Source organism: Neoarius graeffei, chromosome 10, assembly GCF_027579695.1.
Source record: "Neoarius graeffei isolate fNeoGra1 chromosome 10, fNeoGra1.pri, whole genome shotgun sequence".
Taxonomy (NCBI): domain Eukaryota; kingdom Metazoa; phylum Chordata; class Actinopteri; order Siluriformes; family Ariidae; genus Neoarius; species Neoarius graeffei.
Genome location: NC_083578.1, coordinates 77,086,988 through 77,111,694, shown reverse-complemented (window position 1 = coordinate 77,111,694; position 24,707 = coordinate 77,086,988). Strand labels below are relative to the sequence as shown.

The window sequence follows — 24,707 nt, the reverse complement described above, 5'->3', positions numbered from 1 at the left end:
TTCTGAGATGTAATAAAAACATATTTATATGCCAAAGTCAGAACGTAACAGAAGTGTTGTGGACATATATATTCTCAATTTTAACAATGTAGAATTACTTTTTGAAACATAGGAAGGTGATGTTTTAGCAAATATAATTAATAAACATGTGTAGTAGAATAAACATACACATTCTTTCAATAAGATTAACATGGTATAGAGCTAGATTGTAATTAATTTGTAACAGACGCGAGATGGACAATCGTAACAGAAGTAATGTAACAGACATCATTTTGGAACTCATAGGCTTGACTTTGGCATATAAATATGTTTTTATTACATCTCAGAAAATTAAAGTTATCTTTTAACATATCATTCATTAAAGATTACATGTTTTGTGACCTGATGGTAAAAAAAGAAATGGTTTTAGGTGAATAAGTTCATGTCCCCATTTCAGTACCCATAAGCGTGGAAATATGTAAAATGGAAAAGAAAACAAACAAACAAAAAAACCTCTCCGAGTGCTGTCGCAGGGTTATGACGTCACGTTGTCGTTTCTGAAAGTGCCATAACTACTTGGGAACAAAACACCTGCTGCATCTTTCACTTTTACAACCTGTTTACTCATGAAATAGTGTCTTAATAGCTGTTAAAATTAGTGTTATAATATTATCTATCAGCTCATTAAGCCGGTTAACCTCTGCGAGTGCTGTCGCAGGATTATGGCGTCACGTTGTCGTTTCTGAAAGTGCTATAACTACTTGGGAACTCTTATGAAATATAATGTACCAAGAACACCTAGAGAATTTTTAGTGTTTTTTATGTTATTCAGGGGCTCTTACAGCTCTCCTCCCTTATCATTCAATCCTCCTGATGTATCACAGTCTTTTCTTGGTAGGGTTTGTTTTTCATCTGGTAAGCTTAACCCTAAAGTAAGAGCCATGTTTCAGGATGGCCTAGTCTCTGTCCCACCAGCATCATTTTATTGGGCCAATTTTGTGTCTGATATTGAATGGAAAAAAGTTTGGACGTTACCACAAAGATTTTTTCTATCAAACAAAGTCAAAGAGATCTCATTTAAATTGATACACAAATTCTACCCTGCAAAACAATATTTATCAAGATTTAAGAATGATATATATGTTAACTGTTATTTGTTTAAAATTTTGAAGACCATTTATGATTTTCGTTTCACTTCACAATTATATGCTACTCTGTGTTGGTCTATCACATAAAATCTCAATAAAAAACTTTTAAGTTCGTGGTTGTAAGGTGGAAAAATGTGAAAAAGTTCAAGGGGTATGAATACTTTTGCAAGGCACTGTATACATAAGTCTGTTCTTGGAATGTCTTGTTCATACCTGTATTTTGCTCTTGATTTCGCTCTGTTTAATTGTATTTAATAAAGTTTAAAAGAGAAAAGGAAAAAAACTACTTGGGAACAAAACACCTGCTGCATTCTTCACTTTTACAACCTGTTTACTCATGAAATAAAGTGTCTTAATAGCTGTTAAAATTAGTGGTATAATCTTATCTATCAGCTCATTTGATCTAGACCTTTTTTATTCATTAAACAGTGGAAAAATACAAACTCTCAGGGAGGATATGGATTAAAATTAAAGATTAGGGGATTCATGTAAGGGGGAAAAATACAATAACAAATAAAGTGCATGTAAATTACATTTTAAATTAGGCATTTAAATGAACACATAACGGAGCAGAGACACAAAAAGGAAAAGGATTCATAAATTACAATAACAAATAACGAGCAATGTCTATCCTTGTTTTTCTTGCAATTTTGCAGTCTATTTTTTTGAGAGACAAAAAAAAAAAAAACATTTTAAAGTCATTAATAAATCCAGGAAAGGAGGGCTTACAGTTTCTCCATTTTGCACAGTGAATATGATATTTACCCCTTAATAAAATTATGTTAATAATGTCTGAGACAGAAGAGGGCAAATTATAGAAAATAATATGATATAATTCAAAGGATGGAACATCATTAATTTTAAGTGATACACAATTTTTTTTTTATATACGGTATATATCTGACCAAAAACAATGAGATACAGGACATAAATAAAACAAATGCTCCAATGTTTCATCGTCATTATTGCAGAAGGAACACTGATCCACCTCAAAATTAAATATTTTTTTAAGAAGCTCTGCCACAGGATAAATCTTATTCATGATTTTAAAATGCATTTCTTTAACTTTAGGCAAAATAGGCCATTTCATAAATTTTGAATATGCTTTGTTTAAAGTGCCCGAAGTTATCAAATTAGAACCCTGCCCAGTTATCCCTCTGCAATAATCATGAAACATTTTGGATTTCAAAACATTACTAATGAACTTATTATTACATTTTTTATCAGTCAGATTGTATTCTCCAATCAATAGATTTGGTAGTACTGTTAAAGGATTATTGTATACTAAATAATTGTGAATCAACTGGATCAAAGGTAAAGGAATCACATTACGTATTTTATGTTATCTTTGAGTATAATTTAAGTTATATTTTTCTACAAAGTCTGTGTAACTTAAAATGATACCATTACAATCCATTAAATCAGTTACAAATATAATGCCTCTTTCAAACCAATTACTTTTGAAGACTGATTTCCTGTTTATTGTGATTACTCTGCTGTTCCATAAAGTTGAACTATGAGGAGAAAAATTGTGGGTAAATATAACTTTCCAAAAATGAAGAATCTGTTTATGAAAATTAGACATTTGATCTAGACCTGAACACGACAACATTAAGCTGGTTCACCTCTGCGAGTGCTGTCGCAGGATTATGACGTCACAGTCGTTTCTGAAAGTGCCATAACTACTTGGGAAGAAAAAAAAACAAAAAACTACTTGGGAACAATAATATTGACGAAATACTACATTCATAAGTCTAAATTTCAGAATAAAAAAACTAATTTTACAGGACTTAGTATAGACATTAAACAGTATGCAACCACAATTTCTAGCAGCAATAATAAGGCTGTCAAAACACAAACACTTTTTGTGCTACACAGTTTGTTTTTATGATCTGTTTTTGTTTTTTTGTTTATTTATTTTATGTACATCCCCCTGGCGTAGTTCCACCAATGTTATTGTATTATATACTGTTTGTATACTTGATTTGATCTAATTAAAAAAAAAAAAAACTTGGGAACAAAACACTTGCTGCATCCTTCACCTTGACAACCTGTTTACTCATGAAATAAAGTGTCTTAATAGCTGTTAAAATTAGTGTTATAATCTTATCTATCAACTCATTTGATCTAGACCTGAACACAACCACAGGTTAACCTCTGCGAGTGCTGTCGCATGGTTATGACGTCACCTAGTAGTTTCTTAAACTGCTATAACTACTTTGTATGTATTCCTCCAAACATTTGGTATTCCTGTTACCCCAAAAGAGTTTGCCTTTGTAATGGATGCAATTCCAGGCAGCACGGTGGTGTAGTGGTTAGCGCTGTCGCCTCACAGCAAGAAGGTCTTGGGTTCGAGCCCAGCGGCCGACGAGGGCCTTTCTGTGTGGAGTTTGCATGTTCTCCCCGTGTCTGCGTGGGTTTCCTCCTGGTGCTCCGGTTTCCCCCACAGCCCCAAGACATGCAGATTAGGTTAACTGGTGACTCTAAATTGACCGTAGGTGTGAACGTGAGGGTGAATGGTTGTTTGTCTCTATATGTCAGCCCTGTGATGATCTGGCGACTTGTCCAAGGTGTACCCCGCCTCTCGCCCATAATCAGCTGGGATAGGCTCCAGCTTGCCTGCGACCCTGTAGAACAGGATAAAGCGGTTACAGATAATGGACGGATGGATGCCATTCCCTCTGGTATCCTAACTCTTCTCAGAGGGGCTGGAAAACCGGTTTGTTTACCATCTCTGTAAAATGACTCAGTGGTTCATGGATGCTTCTCACATCCAAGAACAATAATCGCAATATTCGTGCATTATTCCAGACAGATATCACCACTACCCTCTCTGTGGTTTAGTACTGGACTGGTCTTGTTGCTGACCTGAACTGGAGCAGTGTGTGGAACCTCCCATACAGATACTTCCTTACAAACAAAGTAAGGAAGTGTCTTTGGTGTAGTGGTTAGCACTGTCGCTTCACAGCAAGAAGGTTCTGGGTTTGAGCCCAGTGGCCGGCCAGGGCCTTTCTGTGTGGAGTTTGCATGTTCTCCCCGTGTCTGCGTGGGTTTCCTCCACAGTTCAAAGACATGCAATTAGGTTAACATGGGGTGACCTTGGGCTGAAGTGCCCTTGAGCAAGGTACTTAACCCCTGACTGTTCCCTAGGCACTGTAGTGTGGCTGCCCACTGCTGTGTGTGTGTGTTCACTGCTTCAGATGGGTTAAATGCAGAGGATAAATCTCACTGTGCTCGAAGTGTGCATGTGACAAATAAAGGTTTCTTCTTCTTTGAAACTGATTCATAGAGACTGTCCTGCCAAGCATTATATGCTAAGGTTAAGAGAGACATTTGTATGGACTGTTCATTGTGTGAGACGGACCCGGAAACAATAACGCACTTGTTCTGGCAATGTCCCTTTCCTATCACATTCTGGACAGAAATAGGCCGGTGCATTACAGCCAAGTTTGACTCTGATTTTTCTCTGTGTTGGAAATATGTACTGTTTGGTTTCCATAACAACAAAGGCAAAAAACAGAAAGAGTCATATATAATAAATTTGTTGATCATTTTAGGAAAATACCATATTCATAAAGCCAAGTTTAGTCGTTCAAAGCCTTCATTTATAGCCTTTGAAAAGGAAACTGAACAGTATATAAAAATCATCTCTGACTCTTAAAAACAAGAAAGCTGCTAAAACTTTTCATTTGTGCTCATTATTTAATGTCTTAATTTGAAAACTCCCCCGGCTCTTGGTTTGTTGTTTGTGTGTGTATTAATAACTGTATTTGTATTTTGTTGCTGTTATTCTCAATAAAGATAAAACTATTTGTATGTCACATTGTAAACCTTTTTATTTTGTTCGGAAAATTTCATATCCACAAGGCCAAAATATCAAAAACAACTCCATCATTTAAGTTATTTTTAATTGAAATAAAATATTATTTAGAGTCTCTAAAATATATTTTTTAAAAATAAAAGTTTATCTGTTATCAAATTCTATTCAGAATGTTTTCACTGAAGATGTCTGTCACTTAAACCATTTTATTTACTTTTTTCTCTCTATTGAAATATTCTTTCTTATACTTTCCTTCTTGGGGCGGCACGGTGGTGTAGTGGTTAGCGCTGTCGCCTCACAGCAAGAAGGTCCTAGGTTCGAGCCCCAGGGCCGGCGAGGGCCTTTCTGTGCGGAGTTTGCATGTTCTCCCCGTGTCCGCGTGGGTTTCCTCCGGGTGCTCCGGTTTCCCCCACAGTCCAAAGACATGCAGGTTAGGTTAACTGGTGACTCTAAATTGACCGTAGGTGTGAATGTGAGTGTGAATGGTTGTCTGTGTCTATGTGTCAGCCCTGTGATGACCTGGCGACTTGTCCAGGGTGTACCCCGCCTTTCGCCCATAGTCAGCTGGGATAGGCTCCAGCTTGCCTGCGACCCTGTAGAAGGATGGAGCGTCTAGAGATAATGAGATGAGATGAGACTTTCCTTCTTTTAATATTTTATTTTTGAACTGGTTGTTTGTATATTCTTTGTTTATTCTCTTGTATAATTAAAAAAAAATACTTGTATGTTAAAAAACATTATAGAAATGTGTAGGAAACCTGTTTCCACTACTTAAAACACTGAAGTCATATATCATAATAATAAGAACATATCTAATAAGTATGATTTATTGTATCATGACTTACTATTTCATACTGAGAAAATGTTCTCAAAATTATGACTTAATATCTCATTACTATGAAATAGAAAGTCAGAATTATGAGAAATCTTATCATTGTTATGGTGGAGGAGACAGGCTTCCTTAAATATGTCCATGGATATACAGGGATTTTTTTTTTTTGTAATATTTGTTTTTGGAGTGTAGGGGAGACTTGGGACAGTTTGTATTCCCATCAATTAATTTCAACCAATCAGGTTTTAGATTACATCAGAAGTTAGATGTTGCCCCTGAGAGTAACCTACTTCCCTTGGAGTCATGAAGCTGGACACTGCAGTAAGGTTTGTGCCGTTCAATATTTTTATCAACCAAAACTTGTATTTTCTACTTCGCCTCCACCTCCAATCTATGGTGTAATGTATGCTGGTGAATTCAGGGTTTGTTAGGAATTAAAATCTGTAGCCTGGAGTTACCATATATAGTATTACTTATTAAACTTAAATTCTGGGAAAAAAACATTTAAGGATTTTTTTTTTTCAAAATGGCCAGATGGGGAGAGTTGGGGGGGCATTCCACCGAATGGGTGTCATTTGCTTGTTGTACCACTCCCAAATTAAACTTAATTTGTTATATCTTTTCAACACTGATTATAATAACACACATTTAACTATTCAAAATGTGTATTGGTCAACCTCAGGCTACGTTATTTATTCTTTTTACAAGGTCAAAGATGGCTGCATACTCTTTATATGAGTAACAGGCCTGAAAGTAACAGGACTGAGTTTTTAGCCTAGGATTAGCTAATACATGGAATTAAGCCACATGGCGTCATCGCTAATAGCATGACCACACTTAGCACATTCTAGTGATTTACCAAAAATCTGTATTTTTAAAATAAACAAATATCATCTAAGAAATAATTTAAGTAACAGGACAGTATGTTGACATTGACCTTATCAGTCAAAGTTAAAAAATCATCAAATATACAGAAAAGTAAATGAGAGAACTAACTTTTGGTCTTCCCATGGCCTTCAGAAGACACAACTGATGTAACTTCCTGTTGAGCATGTGATTTATGGAATGTTCCAAATTTGTCAGATGGGGTATGTTTGGGTAACAGGACTGAGTGAAAACCCAGGGACACGACTAAAATGTGTATTTTAATTAAGATATTGTGGATTTCTTATGAAAAAAAATATATTTAAACCATGGATAGGATATGGAGTCACACAAGAGTGCAAAAGAAATACTCAGTACGTTTACATGCACATCCAAATCGAGCTGCTGTCGGTAATCGAGCAAAGGGTCCCAGCAGGGGTGCCAGAGAAATCCAATCCTACATGCACACAAGGGAATCGAGCTATTGTGTGAGGTACATTGTGCACCCGAGCCACAGGTGGCGCTACACGCCCCATCATGTTGGTACACTTCCGGTTGTCGTCATGAAGAAGAGCTATTCAAGAGTATAAACAAAGTTATCAGTTCTGTGTTCACAAGAAATTTTACTGGTCTAAATCACTACAAATTGCTCTAATGACAGATTTGATGACATTTCCTGTACATTTTATTTATCTTTTTATTACATCCACCTGCCAAGGGACTACAGGCGGAAATTAGCATGTACTGCTATAACCTGGTACAGACATCTGTCCTTACCACAAGGATAATGTTTAATTTGTACACTGTCCCTTTTAAAAATAAAATAAACTCTAAACTCTAAGAAGAGTGTTTGTAGTTTGTATGTACGAACAGAAGTGTTCCTAATAAAGTGGCGGCTAAGGTGAAGTGTCATGCCGACCGAGGCTGTTTTTTTTTTTTTTCAACCGAGGCTGTCGTGTTTCCCGCTTGTGGTCTCGTCACTCGTCACTTCCGGAAGGGGCAGTGCTGAAGTAAGTAGCTCGACTACGTAGCTCGATAGGGTTTACATGCACTAAGTAGCTCGGCAGAAATCGCATAATCTAGGTCGCGTAGCTCGATTACAAGAAATCAAGTTCGGTTCAATTTCAGCCGAGCTAAGGTGTTTCCATGCCATTTAGAACTTCGATTTCAGTCGAGCAACGGCAGAAATTCGATTTTCTCTATGTGCATGTAAACAGGGGCGGTCCTGGGGGCGGGCCGACCGGGCAGCCGCCCGGGGCGGCATCGCGGGGGGGTGGCATGAGCGCGGGCGCGAAAAAAAAAAACGGTCCCCCCCAAAAAAAAAATCCCGAAAAAAAAAACCTAAGAAGGGCGGGGGGTGAACATTTTGGATGGGGAAGCCCAATACCAAAGTTGCGCAGGTGACGTCATCAGTGTGTGTACCTAACTTGTCGTAGCCCCATAATATGCACAATCCCGCCAGCGGAACGTTGTATTAGTCATCAAAAAGACTTTACTACCATAGTACTACACTACTATGACATTACACAGAGTCTTAAGTAATACATTATGACTTGATCATTGCCATTCTGGTAACAGCAAATTTATAACGGGCCATGTCCGCGACGTACAACACACGACGAGAAATGTTTAAACGACCATGTAAAGCTGTTAGTGTTGTGACGTTCGCGAACGAACCGATTCTTTTGAACGGCTCCTAGGCATGAACGATGAGAACCGAGTCTCGAGCTGGGGGAGCCGTTCTTTCTGTCATTCTTTTTTGCCCAAGGACAAGAAGTAGGCTAAACAGCATTTGCCTTTTATTTATTCAAGTTTTATCTGTTTGCCTAATAGTTCAAATTGTTTTGTATATAGTTTATAATGTTGTTGTGTGATATTAATGATAATATTGTGGGAAAACTACTTTGCACAGATGTTCATTTAATTTATTCTATCGTCATTTTGTTTGTTCTGCATGGACATTCATTGAAGCCCTCATTGTTTTTTAATGGTTATTTATGAGCGTTTAGGGGTTACAATAATGTAAGCCTAGGTTGCTTTATATAAAAGGTATGTCCAGAAATATTGATGTCACTGTCTAAGCAGAGGGATCTGGCTTCTTTAGACACTGCCTTCTTAAAACTGAATAAATATTTAAAAAGAGCCAAATGAGCCAGTCTTTTGAACGGCTGTTTTCAAAGAACGGATCACAAAGATGCGGATCCCATCAAAGAGCCATAAATCCCATCTCTAAAAGCTGTTAACATTCTGTTGGCTAATACAGAGCCCAACGCAGGGGGGCACGAGCGCAAAAAAAAAAAAACCCCGAAAAAAAACCCCAAGAAGGCCGGGGGGGCGCCAGCAGGGGGTTTCGCCCAAGGAGTAAATCACTCTAGGATCGCCACTGCATGTAAACGCACTCACTGTTTCTGAAGGATTTTAATCATAATATTTCATAGTTAAATATAAAGTTAGAGTGCGGGGACAGGTAACTCATGCTATTTTTCAGTGTTTTAGGTCGTTTTTATTAATCCTTACAATTATATATCTTAAATTTGAAATCAGATCAATGTGCAGGACATTCTGCGTAATATGGAAATGTATTTTAAAGTACATTTTTATGTGCATTTATACATATAATTTTCTAGGGACGGAAATGGCACCGATTCAGTGGAATGGCTCTGGGACAGTTCATCATGTTTCAGGGTTTTTTCTTGTGGTTTACAAATATAAGCTTGTTTAAAATTGTTGTTAAAAATATGGGTGTGTCCCTTAGGGTGCATCAGTTGCCCTCACTTTCATATAATCTGATGCATTTTTGTTCGGGTGTTCCTTTTCACCAATAAAGACATCCTGTAAAATTTTTTGACCATATTCAAAAGTCTAATGGTGGCACCATGAGGTTCATTTTTTGCCAAAAAACGCTTATTTTATGTTTTCGCGTAAGGCTTGAATCACAATGTTGGACTCCATTTATTGATTTCTTGTGACCCAGAGATCATGTTAAGAACCTTTGCAAGGGATTGAGAAGCGTTAATGTGATTCATAATACATTTTGTTTAAAAGTAGTTGAACAATGATTCAATGAACAGCTAAAACTCAAACTGTGCTTGATAATATATTTAGAATATGTACTAAAAATGTGTATCTAAGATATTTGGTATACTCTATAAGGTGCCATAATGTTTCATGAAAAGTGATCAAAATTTTGTCATAAAAGTCATAAAATAGCAGCTTTTTCCATAACTTTGAGCTCCTGGTGCCACCATTAAACTTTTGAATTTTGTCAAAATATTTCACCCAGTGGGCAGCAAGGTGGTGTAGTGGTTAGCGCTGTCGCCTCACAGCAAGAAGGTCCCTGTGGCCGGCGAGGGCCTTTCTGTGTGGAGTTTGCATGTTCTCCCCGTGTCTGCGTGGGTTTCCTCTGGGTGCTCCGGTTTCCCCCACAGTCCAAAGACATGCAGGTTAGGTTAACTGGTGACTCTAAATTGACCGTAGGTGTGAATGTGAGTGTGAATGGTTGTCTGTGTCTATGTGTCAGCCCTGTGATGACCTGGCGACTTGTCCAGGGTGTACCCCGCCTTTCGCCCGTAGTCAGCTGGGATAGGCTCCAGCTTGCCTGCGACCCTGTAGAACAGGATAAAGCGGCTAGAGATAATGAGATGAGATGAGATTTCACCCAGTGTGTTTTCTTACCAAAAGGAACATAAAAACAAAAATGCATCATGATCGGAGGAACTTTTCATTTTTAGGGGGCAACTCATGCACCCTAGTGTCCCTGCATGAGGATTAAACTTATTTCATTCCTTCTTGAGAATGGAACTGTTTTGTCGAGTCCGGTTTTGGGTAAACTGACATTTTCCTGTCACTGTACCAGCATTGCGTGTTCATACAGTTCATATGTTACAAGTTTTGATAATAAATAAAAATTAAACAAGTAGGTCTGGGTATTTTATTGTTGTCCCATGTCTCCCTGGGGGGGGGGGGACAGAAAAAGTGAATCCTGAAGGTCAGTGTATGTGCCAAGCTGAGAAACTAATGTTGTGGTAAGAGGGTATAGTAAATCCTCTCTAATACAGTATGAATGTGACGCTACCTGCAAAGAATTTCACACAATCTACAGAAGCTGAAAACTTGTCCCAAGTCTCCCTGCTCTCCCCTCTATAAAAGTGTTGTAATAATCTGCTTGATATTATTTGTGGTAATTCTTTTCCAATTTTCTGTAGACTACTGATATCAGAGTTCAGATTATTGACCTACTGTATACCCGATGCAGATCTGATTCTCATGCCTTATTTAAAAATTCTCTGCAATATAGCATGGGATAAAATTCATCGGTCTGCTCAGAAAATTCACTCATTCATCTTCAGTAACTGCTTTATTCTGTTAGTCTTGCAGTGGATCTGGAGGCAATCCTAGGAACTCTGAGCCTGAGGGTGGGAATGCACACAGGATGGAAATTAGTCAGTTGCAGGACATGATGTATGACACACACCGAGAGGCAATTTCAAGCAGCTGGTCCACATTCTGGATTTTTTTTTTTTTTGAGATAGGAGGAAACCCAAGACCCCAGAGGAAACCCATGTGGACGCAGAGAGAAGAACATAGGAATCTCCGCACAAATCATAAACTAAGCTCATGATCGAATCCGGCACCCTGGATGCAGCAATGCTACCTGTTAAACATTCAGAAAATACATCAAGTCCAGTTTGATATGCAGAGGTTTCAGGACTGTGTCCAGCATGACACCTGCTCTCGGATCAGTCGGCCCATAACGCTAATTATAAAAATCAGTCTGTGTTATACACATTTTCACAGAAAATAAACCAAAAAAACCCAAAATAGTAAAGGTTTAAAGTGCCATTCCACCATTGGATGTATTCTTTGGCATAAAATACAATATATTTTATGACAACATGACTAGACAGAGGGCGGCACGGTGGTGTAGTGGTTAGCGCTGTCGCCTCACAGCAAGAAGGTCCTGGGTTCAAGCCCCGGGGCCGGCGAGGGCCTTTCTGTGTGGAGTTTGCATGTTCTCCCCGTGTCCGCGTGGGTTTCCTCCGGGTGCTCCGGTTTCCCCCACAGTCCAAAGACATGCAGGTTAGGTTAACTGGTGACTCTAAATTGACCGTAGGTGTGAATGTGAGTGTGAATGGTTGTCTGTGTCTATGTGTCAGCCCTGTGATGACCTGGCGACTTGTCCAGGGTGTACCCCGCCTTTCGCCCGTAGTCAGCTGGGATAGGCTCCAGCTTGCCTGCGACCCTGTAGAAGGATAAAGCAGCTAGAGATAATGAGATGAGATGAGATGACTAGACAGAGAAATCTTTTAGCTTCAAAATGATATATCAAACATAATTTTTTGACAATGACAAGTATATTAATTTTGCGACCAAAGTCACCTACCCTTTTAATTTCCGCGCGGTAGTGAAACGTGATGTCATCGGCAGGTTCCCCTTCTTGTGTACCACGTGTCGGTCTATTTTTAGACCAGGAAACCCCCAAAGTGAGAGAGTCATTTCTCCTCGTATATGGGGGCCAAAAAAATTGCGAAAAATTGAGTTAATCTTTCAGTTAGCTAGATTTATTGGTATTAGCTAGATTTATTGGTATTATTTTTATCGCGTTCTATCCGCCATTGCTGATAATATGTGCCACGTCACACGTCACGTGGTACACAAGAAGGGGAACCTGCCGATGACATCACGCGCGGAAATTAAAAGGGTAGGTGACTTTGGTCGCAAAATTAATATACTTGTCGTCAAAAAATTATGTTTGATATATCATTTTGAAGCTAAAAGATTTCTCTATCTAGTGATACCATTTATATACTGTATGTTGTCAAAATATATTGTATTTTATGCCAAAGAATACATCCAATGGTGGAATGGCACTTTAAGATTCAATTTCAGTATATTCAAATATTACATTTAGTAAACTTTGTGGATTATTGTTGAATGTTACAGAAAAACAATCATTTATATCACATCTGGTAAACTTATATCATTGGAATTGCTATACACATGCTTGGCGGCACGGTGGTGTAGTAGTTAGCACGTTCGCCTCACAGCAAGAAGGTCCTGGGTTCGAGCCCGGTGGCCGGCGAGGGCCTTTCTGTGTGGAGTTTGCATGTTCTCCCCGTGTCCGCGTGGGTTTCCTCCGGGTGCTCCGGTTTCCCCCACAGTCATGCAGGTTAGGCTAATTGGTGGCTCTAAATTGACCATAATTGTGTGTGTGAATGATTGAGAGGAGAAAACCTCTATAATAATCCAGCAGAAGGCAACAGGAAACCACTACTGTAATATTCCCTAGAAACTTTGATGGCTGAAGCCGTCAGAGCGGCCACGTCACTGTAGTGATGTGCCAAAATGGATGGAGACACACGCTTAGAAACAAACTCTCTTTGGTTGGTTAAGGGTTACCAGAAAACATTTCAAAGAATAAATAGAAGAAGAAGAAGTTAAAAATAGAACACCATCTTGTGTGAGGATCTATAGGTTCTCCCACAACCCTCCCAAGAACCATGGAGTGCACTAGATCAAACCCAGTTCCAGTTGTGCAGTTGTAATCCTTTATGTTCTCTTTCATGCAGTGTGATTTATGTATATTCTGTTTCTATTATAGCATACAGTTCAGTTCTGGGTTACATATTACGATGCTGCTCTCTCTCTCTTTTTTTTTTCTTGGACCAGCAGAAGAATCCTTCACCTGGGATTCGCAGTACTATGCTGACTAAAAAGTGTTTCTCTCTCTCTCTCTGAGTGTGTCTCTGTCACTTTCTCTCCTCACAGGTGGCTTTATGCGTTTTTATCATGCTCAGCATGCCAGAGTCTGTGATCATCACGGCCGAGTAATTGTTCATTGCAAAGCAAAATCGGGACTCTCACATTAATCAACACTTCTAATGCAGCTTTCAGCAGTTAATAATATGATTGTGTAGCACCTTTGTGAATCTCAAGGTCACTTCACAGAAAACCACGATGAAATTATTTAAAAAAAAACACTCCTGGACACTAATGGAGTAATTTCAGCAGTTACTTTCAGAGTGTTTGGATGTGGAAGATGACTACAAATGAACACGCACTATGTAACGACGTTAATAAAATTTGCATATTTTTTTAAATGTGATTTTTAAAAAAAAATACATTAAAGGGGCGGCACGGTGGTGTAGTGGTTAGCGCTGTCGCCTCACAGCAAGAAGGTCCGGGTTCGAGCCCCGTGGCCGGCGAGGGCCTTTCTGTGCGGAGTTTGCATGTTCTCCCCGTGTCCGCGTGGGTTTCCTCCGGGTGCTCCGGTTTCCCCCACAGTCCAAAGACATGCAGGTTAGGTTAACTGGTGACTCTAAATTGACCATAGGTGTGAATGTGAGTGTGAATGGTTGTCTGTGTCTATGTGTCAGCCCTGTGATGACCTGGCGACTTGTCCAGGGTGTACCCCGCCTTTCGCCCGTAGTCAGCTGGGATAGGCTCCAGCTTGCCTGCGACCCTGTAGAACAGGATAAAGTGGCTAGAGATAATGAGATGAATGAAAATACATTAAAATGTACTGTCACTTGTCTACCTCAACCGTCTCATACTGAGCAATTTGTTAGCCTAAGCTAACAATAGTGAGCAACCCAACGTGAAGCATATGCTTTAATGTTAATGTTAGCGTAAACAGAAAGGGTATTTATTACCAAATTTTTATGTGTTAAAATAAAACAAAAAAAGTCACTCCTTTTCTGTGGCAGTATTTCATTTGAGAAAATGATCATTCCTCCATTCCTCCAGTTCTTTAGGTTTTATTGCGAGCATAAATACGACTGCCATCAGCGTAGTAAAAGCTGAGCTCATGGAAGGGAATAAATTGTCTATAGGTGTGTAAATACAAGGAGAGGACCAAAAGTTGGTCCCTGAGGCACCGTTTGAGTAACAGGGAATGAGAGTAAATGGTTTCCGATTGTAACTGCTGTATATCAGTGATATATCATGGAACCCAAACAAGGACTGTGCCTGAATTGCTAGCAGAGGAAAGACAGGACTGAAGTATGGGTCGATATATCAGTGATTGTCTTCTGGACAACTGTTAAGTCAGCAGTCTTCCCCATGATTGTGGTTGCGTGTACTGAACTAGACTGCGAGATACACAGGATTTACAGTGGCATGCAAAAGTTTGGGCACCCTTACTGAAAATGTCTGTTACTGTGAATAGTTAAGTGAGCAGAAGATGAACTGATCACCAAAAGGCATAAAGGTAAAGACGAGACATTTCTTTTCAGCGTTTTCTGCAAGATTTGTGTATTATTTTTGTTTTGTACAATTGGAGAGTGAAAAAAGAAAAGGAACACCATGCGAAAGTTTGGGCACCCCGATACATTTGAGTTCTCAGGTAACTTTTACCAAGGTTCCAAACCTTAATTAGCTTATTGAGCTGTGGCTTGTTCAAATTCTTCGTTAGGAAAGGTCAGATGATGCAGATTTCAAAGCTGTATAAATTCTCCGGCTCCTCAAACTTGTCCCTAAAATCAACAGCCATGGGCTCCTCTAAGCAACTCCCTCGCATTCTGAATAATAAAATAATTGATGCTCACAAAGCAGGAGAAGGCTACAAGAACGTAGCAAAGTGTTTTCAGGTAGCTGTTTCCTCAGATCGTAATGTTATTAAGAAATGGCAGTTAACAGAAACAGTGGAGATCAAGGTGAGGTCTGGAAGATGAAGAAAACTTTCTGAAAGAACTGCTCATTGGATTGCTAGAAAGGCAAATAAAACCCCTGTTTGACTGCAAAAGACCTTCAGAAAGGTTTAGCAGACCCTGGAGTGGTGGTGCACTGTTCTACTATGCAGTGACATCTGAACAAATATGACCTTCATGGGAGAGTCATCAGAAGAAAACCTTTCCTGCGTCCGAGCCACAAAATTCAGCGTCTGAAGTTTGCAAATGAACATCTAAATAAGCCTGATGCATTTTGGAAACAAGTCCTGTGGACTGATGAAATCAAAATAGAACTTTTTGGCCACAATGTGCAAAGGTATGTTTGGAGAAAAAAGGGTGCCAAATTCCAGGAAAAGAACACCTCTCCAACTCTGAAGCATGGGTGTGGATCGATCATGCTTTGGGGTTGTGCTGCAGCCAGTGGCACAGGGCACATTTCATTGGTCGAGGGAAGCATGGATTCGAATAAATACCAGCAAATTCTGGAAGCAAACATCACACCATCTGTAAAAAAAGTTGAAGTTAAAAAGAGGACGGGTCCTACAATAAGACGATGATCCAAAACACACCTCAAAATCTACAATGGAATACCTCAAGAGGCCCAAGCTGAAGGTTTTGCCCTGGCCCTCACAGTCCCCTGACCTAAACATCATTGAAAATCTGTGGATAGAGCTCAAAAGAGCAGCACATGCAAGACAGCCCAAGAAACTTGTAGAACTGGAAGGCTTTTGCAAGGACCAATGTGTGAAAATCCCCCAGGTAAGAACTGAAAGATTATTAGCTGGCTACAAAAAGTGTTTACAAGCTATGATACTTGCCAAAGGGGGTGTTACTAGGTACTAACCATGCAGGGTGCCCAAACTTTTGCTTTGGGCCCTTTTCCTTTTTTGTCATTTTGAAAATGTAAAAGATGAAAATAAAAAATTGTTTTTGCTTAAAATATAAAGGGAAGGAGTAATTTTTTTTAACTTTATGCCTTTTGGAGATCATTTCATCTTCAACTTGCTTAACTGTTCACAGTAACAGCAATTTTGACCGGGATGCCCAAAATTTTGCATACCACTGTATACTGTTTTACTCGAAATGAAATATTCTAATTTTTTGAGAGACTGAGTTTCTGAATTTCATGAGCTATAAGCCATGATCATCAAAACTAAAACAAAAAAAGGCTTGAAGTATTTCCTTTAGGGGCGGCACGGTGGTGTAGTGGTTAGCGCTGTCGCCTCACAGCAAGAAGGTCCTGGGTTCGAGCCCCGTGGCTGGCGAGGGCCTTTCTGTGCGGAGTTTGCATGTTCTCCCCGTGTCCGCGTGGGTTTCCTCCGGGTGCTCCGGTTTCCCCCACAGTCCAAAGACATGCAGGTTAGGTTAACTGGTGACTCTAAATTGACCGTAGGTGTGAATGTGAGTGTGAATGGTTGTCTGTGTCTATGTGTCAGCCCTGTGATGACCTGGCGACTTGTCCAGGGTGTACCCCACCTTTCGCCCGTAGTCAGCTGGGATAGGCTCCAGCTTGCCTGCGACCCTGTAGAAGGATAAAGAGGCTAGAGATAATGAGATGAGATGAGATGAAAAAATGAACTTTTTCAAGATATTCACATTTTTTGAGATGCACTAGTGTGTGTAGATATGTATTTGTTTGTTTGTAAACAAACAGCACTAAGGTCAATGGAGAAAAATGATCTTTTTTAGTCTTCGCAGCTCCATATTAATGGCCATGATTTGAGAATGGCATGTCCGACAAACCCATATAGGTATGAGGGTCATGTGTTCACATACTTTTGGCCATATCATTGTGTTGTAGTACTTGAGACTACTTTTTGAAGGTCTCGCATTTTTATTCAGTCTCAGACATAGAGGACTCGGGAATTTATTTCAAGACCGGTGAAGACCACAACTGCGGGGATTTCACTAAATTGCCTGTGTCTTGTCTGATTCATTTGTTATTAACATCGTTACTGTGATTAGATGTAAAATTTCCTGCTTCAAATGCAACCAATAACGTGACTCATTGCTAATTTGAAATTTTCATTACTGTTAACAGCTGTCGTCCCTCCCCCACCGCCCTTCACATACACTGATCTGGTCCTGGTCTTGACTCAGTCTCGCCCTGCTTTGGTCTTGTCTTGGTCTCGATACACTTTGGATTTGGTCATGACTTGTTCTCGGTTTAGGTGGTCTTGACTAAAACACTACCATATAGTATAGATTTAAATATTTTGTACCACTTGGGGTGGCACGATGGTGTAATGGTTAGCACTGTCGCTCACAGCAAGAAGGTTCTGGGTTTGAGCCCAGCGGCTGATGGGGGCCTTGTCTCCCTGTGTCTGCATGGGTTTCCTCTGGGTGCTCTAGTTTCCCACACAGTCCAAAGACATGTGGTTAGGTTAAAACAGGATAAGCAGCTACAGATAATGGATGGATGGATGGATGGATGGATGGATGGATGGATGGATGGATGGATGGATGGATGGGCTATCGTTTCTATAGTAACAGCTCACTGACAGGGACCTGTATGCTGGATGCATCATGTAGATTCATCTCATTCTAAGAACAAACAAATTATTTAACAATTTGTTATCAATCTTTAACAAATTATTGACATTGTGAACATTTCTGTCAGAGGGTGCTTATTTAACCTTTATGGACCGAGTCTGCAGTGTCAGCGCTTTGTAACAGTAAGTGAAGTCTTTGTGTTTTACAGTTTTTCAGTAATATGATAAACTACATTTTTTTAATTCTTCAAGAAAGAAAGAAAAAAATGAGCGCCTGCTTGAACGCAACCTGAAACATGTATGTTTCACAATATTAAATGTAACTAATGTAAAAAGATATAAAAAGCATCACACTGAAATGGTATAAGAGAAACAAAACACTCTGGGCCATACTGTTATCGGAAAACAATCAGCTTTCCATCAGGCAATGTTACACCATTATTATGACCATCTTGACTGAAATGGAGTGTGTTTCATCTCATCTCATCTCATTATCTCTAGCCGCTTTATCCTGTTCTACAGGGTCGCAGGCAAGCTGGAGCCTATCCCAGCTGACTACGGGCGAAAGGCGGGGTACACCCTGGACAAGTCGCCAGGTCATCACAGGGCTGACACATAGACACAGACAACCATTCACACTCACATTCACACCTACGCTCAATTTAGAGTCACCAGTTAACCTAACCTGCATGTCTTTGGACTGTGGAGGAAACCGGAGCACCCGGAGGAAACCCACGCAGACACGGGGAGAACATGCAAACTCCGCACAGAAAGGCCCTTGTCGGCCACGGGGCTCGAACCCGGACCTTCTTGCTGTGAGGCGACAGCGCTAACCACTACACCACCGTGCCGCCCCTGGAGTGTGTTTGTGATATAATAATTAAAATACTTTGTTTTATATGATATTTAGAAGGATCATGTGTTTGTAATGTATCAGGGTTTAAAAGAAAGAGCATTCACCACTTGACGTGTGCTTTCTGATTGTCAAGATTTTATTCTTTGGAATGCTGACAGTACACTTTCAGTCAGCCAGTTGTTCCATCATGATCAGGAAAGCCCAAAAGCAAAGCCTGTAAAGGTGTGAAAATACAACAACTTCTGTTTACCTTCACTTACAGCAGCCCAACATGGCTCACGAGTCACTAACACATTGTAATACTCTAATCCGCTTTGTTACCACAGTGATATAGACTGACATTGACTGGGATGAAAACTGTAACACACTTCCTGTTTATAATATCATGTTAACAACATGGTAAGAGAATGATGGTCTTTACTCAACCAACCAACCAACCAACCAACCAACCAACCAACCAACCAACCAACAGTCTCATCGCTTTACTCATAACACATCTGTTATCATTGTGCTGGTACTGTTATTAGTTTGTCAGATAATCTAATGTACTTGGTTATGGTTTTTGGCTTTTGAGCTTTGGTTACAGCAGTGACGTCTCCAATCAATCAGTGACAGCTGGACAGCTGTTAAGAATAAGGTCCTCGAAAGTTTATCAGGAGGACTAGGTGTACATGATCTCTGCATGCTGGCATCCATGTGTGAGGCTTAAACGGAGCTAAAGCTGGGTACCTTGTTGATCCATTTAGCTTTTATTTTCCTCTATATGCTATAACTGTATAACTGGAGGAACATTCCAAAGCATCAGAAGTATCATGATATGAAATAAATGTACTGATGTGATTATTTCAGTTTGAACTGCAATAAAAGGCTTCGTTATATCTTTATAACATTTACTTGAAACAAAAATAATTTCTACCAAAAAAATAATAAAGGAACATTCATTTACAATAATTTATACTTTTTCTTTCAGATAGATAGATAAAGATTTTCAAATTTGGGCATATGATATACACCGATCAGCCATAACATGATGATCACTGAGAGGTGAAGTGAATAACACTGATTATCTCATTACAGTGGCACCTGTCAAGGGGTGGGATATATTAGGCAGCAAGAGAGAGAACAGTCAGTTCTTGAAGTTGATGTGTTGGAAGCAGGAAAAATGGGCAAGCGTAATAAGGATCTGAGCGACTTTGACAAGGGCCAAATTGTGATGCCTAGATGACTGGGTCTGAACATCTACAAAATGGTACATCTTGTAGGGTGTTCTTGGTATGCAGGGGTTAGTACCTACCAAAAGTGGTCCAAGGAAGGACAGCTGGTGAACTGGCAACAAAGTCATGGGTGTCGAAGGCTCATTGATTCGCATGGGGCACCAAGGCTAGTCCATATGGTCCGATCCCTGTAGCACAAACTGCTGAAAAAGTGAATGCTGGCTAAAACAGAAAGGTGTCAGCATTAACTTTTTCAGCAGTTTGTGCCACAGAGATCAGATCATATGGACTAGCCTTCGTGCCCCATGCGAATCAATGAGCCTTCGACACCCATGACCCTGTCGCTGGTTCACCAGTTGTCCTTCCTTGGACTACTTTTGGTAGGTACTAACCCCTGCATACAGGAACACCCCACAAGATGTACCATTTTGGAGATGCTCAGACCCAGTCATCCAGCCATCACAATTTGGCCCTTGTCAAAGTCGCTCAGATCCTTATTGCGCTTGCCCATTTTTCTTGCTTCCAGCACATCAACTTCAAGAACCGACTGTTCTCTCTCTTGTTGCCTAATATATCCTACCCCTTGACAGGTGCCATTATAATGAGATAATCAATGTTATTCACATCACCTCTCAGTGGTTAAAATGTTATGGCTGATATATATATACTTACCTCCTTCTGGATTCCGTACATAAAGATAATCTGGAACACAAACTACACCGATAGTCCCTCCTTTAGCAGCACAGACACTTAACACCTTTTCATCATGTGTCTTTAGGTCAACTGAGTGAAAACAGACACCAAAGAAAAATGCAGAAAGTATTTTATAAAGGAATTTTCTGAAGAAGTGGAAATAACCTTGGCCTGAGAAGGCTTGTGTAATAAACACCGCTGTTCCGAAACCCCAGATAAGTGCAGTGCGTGAATCTCAGTGAGCTTAGTGACAACTCACAACTACAAGAGTGACAAACAAAGAAAAAAAACAATAGTTATATATGCATCTTCTATGTATATACACTTTTCTTTTGAGTAGTTGGCTGTTTCTTATTTCGTTTTGTTTCAGAGTTCATACTTCTCTCTGCTCAGGCGTTCAGGGATGCAAGGAGATGAGCAAGCAGCTTCTCATCTGTGTGACTATAACCTGGGACTGCGTGCTGCCCTAAAAACACACTCCGGCCCAGAAGATCTCAGCACTATGAGGCCTGCTCAGGGCAGCAGGGTCTGCAGCGACCCCTCCTCTGTCCGCATGGTTCAGTCCGAGGCAAGCTGACAGAGCGGGACTGAGGCTTAGGGCCGAGGTTTAGGACCGAGGCGAGCACTAGAGCACTAGGCACTGGCTTTGAGCACGCTGTTGGCGAGGATGCAGAGCAGCACAGTCAGGAGGCTGAGGTAGCACGTAGGACCACTGTTGCAGCCTTTCTCACCATCGCAGCGTGCCTGCTCACACAAGACACCCTTGAAGTCAGGTGGACAAATGCACTTCTGATTCTGAAAACACGTCCCACCGTTCAGACAGAGCAGGAACTCGTCATCGCAGACGTTCTCTGAAGAAGGACAGTGCACAAAGAAAGATGCAGTTAGTGACAGAGAAGCTGTTAGGTTTAAAAACATGTCCAGTTTTAGCACATTTGCTGCAATTGCACTTAAATGGATTCTTATCCTACTATCAGATAAGGTTTTGGGGAAAAAAAAACGTGGTTTTAGATCAAGTTATTCGTCCTAAACTCATCTTCAACCTCCTTCCTTCCTAAAGGCCTATTAATCTGTAATGGAGAGCCGGGAGACTGGGGAAGAGGGAGACTTAGGACAGTTTGTCTCATCTCATCTCATCTCATCTCATTATCTCTAGCCGCTTTTATCCTTCTACAGGGTCGCAGGCAAGCTGGAGCCTATCCCAGCTGACTACGGGCGAGAGGCGGGGTACACCCTGGACAAGTCGCCAGGTCATCACAGGGCTGACACATAGACACAAACAACCATTCACACTCACATTCACACCTACGGTCAATTTAGAGTCACCAGTTAACCTAACCTGCATGTCTTTGGACTGTGGGGGAAACCGGAGCACCCGGAGGAAACCCACGCGGACACGGGGAGAACATGCAAACTCCACACAGAAAGGCCCTCGCCGGCCCCGGGGCTCGAACCCAGGACCTTCTTGCTGTGAGGCGACAGTGCTAACCACTACACCACCGTGCTGCCCTTGGGACAGTTTGTATTCCCATTAATTAATTTCAACCAATCAGGTTTTAGATTACATCAGAAGTTAGATGTTACTTGCCCCTTGGAGTAACCTACTTCCTTTGGAGCCATGAAGCTGGACACTGCAGTAAGGTTTGTGCAGTTCAATATTTTTATCAACCAAAACTTGTATTTTCTACTTCGCCTCCACCTCCATTCTATGGTGTAACGAACACTGGGGAATTGGGGATTTGTTAGGAATTAAACTATGTAGCCTAGACTTACCATATATGACAGTTATTCCACGAAATCGAGTCGTACATGAGCTGATAGCCGACGAAGGGCGTAGCACCGAGTCGGCTATAAGCCATGTACGACGAGATTGAGTGGAATAAATGTTTTATTCTATCCATATTCACTGGATTTTAAGCAACAGAGCATTTTTATTTTTAATTTTTGCAAATGTGATAAAAACTTTATACAAAACATCAACAAAATAATTTCCCCTGAGAATGTAAACAAACCGGCGAAATGATAATAGCAATTTGTGAAAATGCTATAATAATAATTCTTGAAAAATGAAAAAGATACACTCTTCCCATCAAATACTTTCATTCCATATTTTGTTGCGCTTTTTTTTTTTGTATTGTTTGGGGTTTTGTTTTTGAGTAGAGTTTTTATTTCGTCCTCGGTTGGTTCAGCAACACGTGCCGCCATTTTTTTTTCTCTACTCATGGTATATGAGCTGATAGCCTAGTAGTACAGTAGACAATCAGAGCACGCATTTGCTCATATCCAGTGAATGAATAAATAGTATTACTCTTTAAACTTAAATTCTGGGGAAAAAAAAAACATTTAAGGATTGTTTTTTCAAAATGTCCAGATGGGGAGAGTTGGGGACAGTTTATCATGTTCCAGTTTTCTTCTTGTGGTTGACAAAAATAAAATTGTTTAAAATTTTTGGTAAAAAGGCGGCACGGTGGTGTAGTGGTTAGTGCTGTCGCCTCACAGCAAGAAGGTCCTGGGTTCGAGCCCAGGGGCCGGCGAGGGCCTTTCTGTGCGGAGTTTGCATGTTCTCCCCGTGTCCGCATGGGTTTCCTCCGGGTGCTCCGGTTTCCCCCACAGTCCAAAGACATGCAGGTTAGGTTAACTGGTGACTCTAAATTGACCGTAGGTGTGAATGTGAGTGTGAATGGTTGTCTGTGTCTATGTGTCAGCCCTGTGATGACCTGGCGACTTGTCCAGGGTGTACCCCGCCTTTCACCCGTAGTCAGCTGGGATAGGCTCCAGCTTGCCTGCGACCCTGTAGAACAGGATAAAGCGGCTACAGATAATGAGATGAGATTTTTGGTAAAAATGTGGGCGTGTCCCTGCATGAGGATTAAACTTATTTCACTCCTTCTTGAGTGTGATTATAATCACCATCTACCTCTATATTTCCATCAGGCTTTGAACCACGGATTATATTAGCAATTTTGCACAAGACATTGCACAGTATATCTACCTCTATGTTTGCACATTGTTTGTTTGCCTCTCCTTTTTTTTTAAATGTTATCTTCATTTTTCATTCTACTTTTATATTTTGCATTCCATATGCACTTAATATTTTATATTGGTAAGAATAGTTTGGTTGGGCAGTTGCAAAATAAGAATTTCATTACCCAATAATAAACCGCTGTGTCTATTATTGTGTATATGACAAATAAACATCTGGAATCTTGAATCTTGAGAACGGAAGTGATTTGTCGCGTCAAGTTTTAGGTAAACTGACATTTTTCTATCGCTGTACCAGCATTGTGTGTTCATACAGCTCATATGTTACAAGTTTTAATAATAACTAAAAAAACATAAGCATGTAGGATTAAGCTATGTATTTTATTTTTGTCCCATGTCTCCCAACTATGTCCCAAGTCTCCCCAACATAATGTCCCATGTCTCCCTGCAAAAAATAATGACAGAAAAAGTGAAGTCTGAAGGCCAGTATATGTGACAAGCTGAGACACTAATGTTGTGGTAAGAGAGTGTAGTACAGTGGTGCTTGAAAGTTTGTGAACCCTTTAGAATTTTCTATATTTCTGCATAAATATGACCTAAAACATCATCGGATTTTCACACAAGTCCTAAAGGTAGATAAAGAGAACCCAGTTAAACAAATGAGACAAAAATATTATACTTGGTCATTTATTTATTGAGGAAAATGATCCAATATTACATATCTGTGAGTGGCAAAAGTATGTGAACCTCTAGGATGAGCAGTTAATTTGAAGGTGAAATTAGAGTCCGGTGTTTTCAATCAATGGGATGACAATCAGGTGTGAGTGAGCACCCTGTTTTATTTAAAGAACAAGGATCTATCAAAGTCTGATCTTCACAACACATGTTTGTGGAAGTGTATCATGGCACGAACAAAGGAGATTTCTGAGGACCTCAGAAAAAGTGTTACTGATGCTCATCAGGCTGGAAAACATTACAAAACCATCTCTAAAGAGCTTGGACTCCACCAATCCACAGTCAGACAGATTGTGTACAAATGGAGGAAACTCAAGACCATTGTTACCCTCCCCAGGAGTGGGCGACCAACAAAGATCACTCCAAAAGCAAGGCGTGTAATAGTCGACGAGGTCACAAAGGACCCCAGGGTAACTTCTAAGC

The 24,707-nt window shown here is 40.2% G+C and overlaps 1 protein-coding gene across 3 annotated transcripts in view; it reads right to left on the bottom strand.

Moving 5' to 3' along the window:
* Positions 1 to 20,509: 20,509 nt before the first annotated feature.
* The window catches only part of ntng2a (netrin g2a), a 167,296-nt gene continuing 163,098 nt past the window's right edge, over positions 20,510 to 24,707 (bottom strand). For all 3 annotated transcript variants that reach the window (XM_060932340.1, XM_060932342.1, XM_060932341.1), the window contains one exon: positions 20,510 to 21,418. In XM_060932340.1, coding sequence (XP_060788323.1) covers positions 21,201 to 21,418 — 218 coding nt within the window. In that variant the 3' untranslated portion in view covers positions 20,510 to 21,200. The remainder of the gene's footprint in view (positions 21,419 to 24,707) is intronic.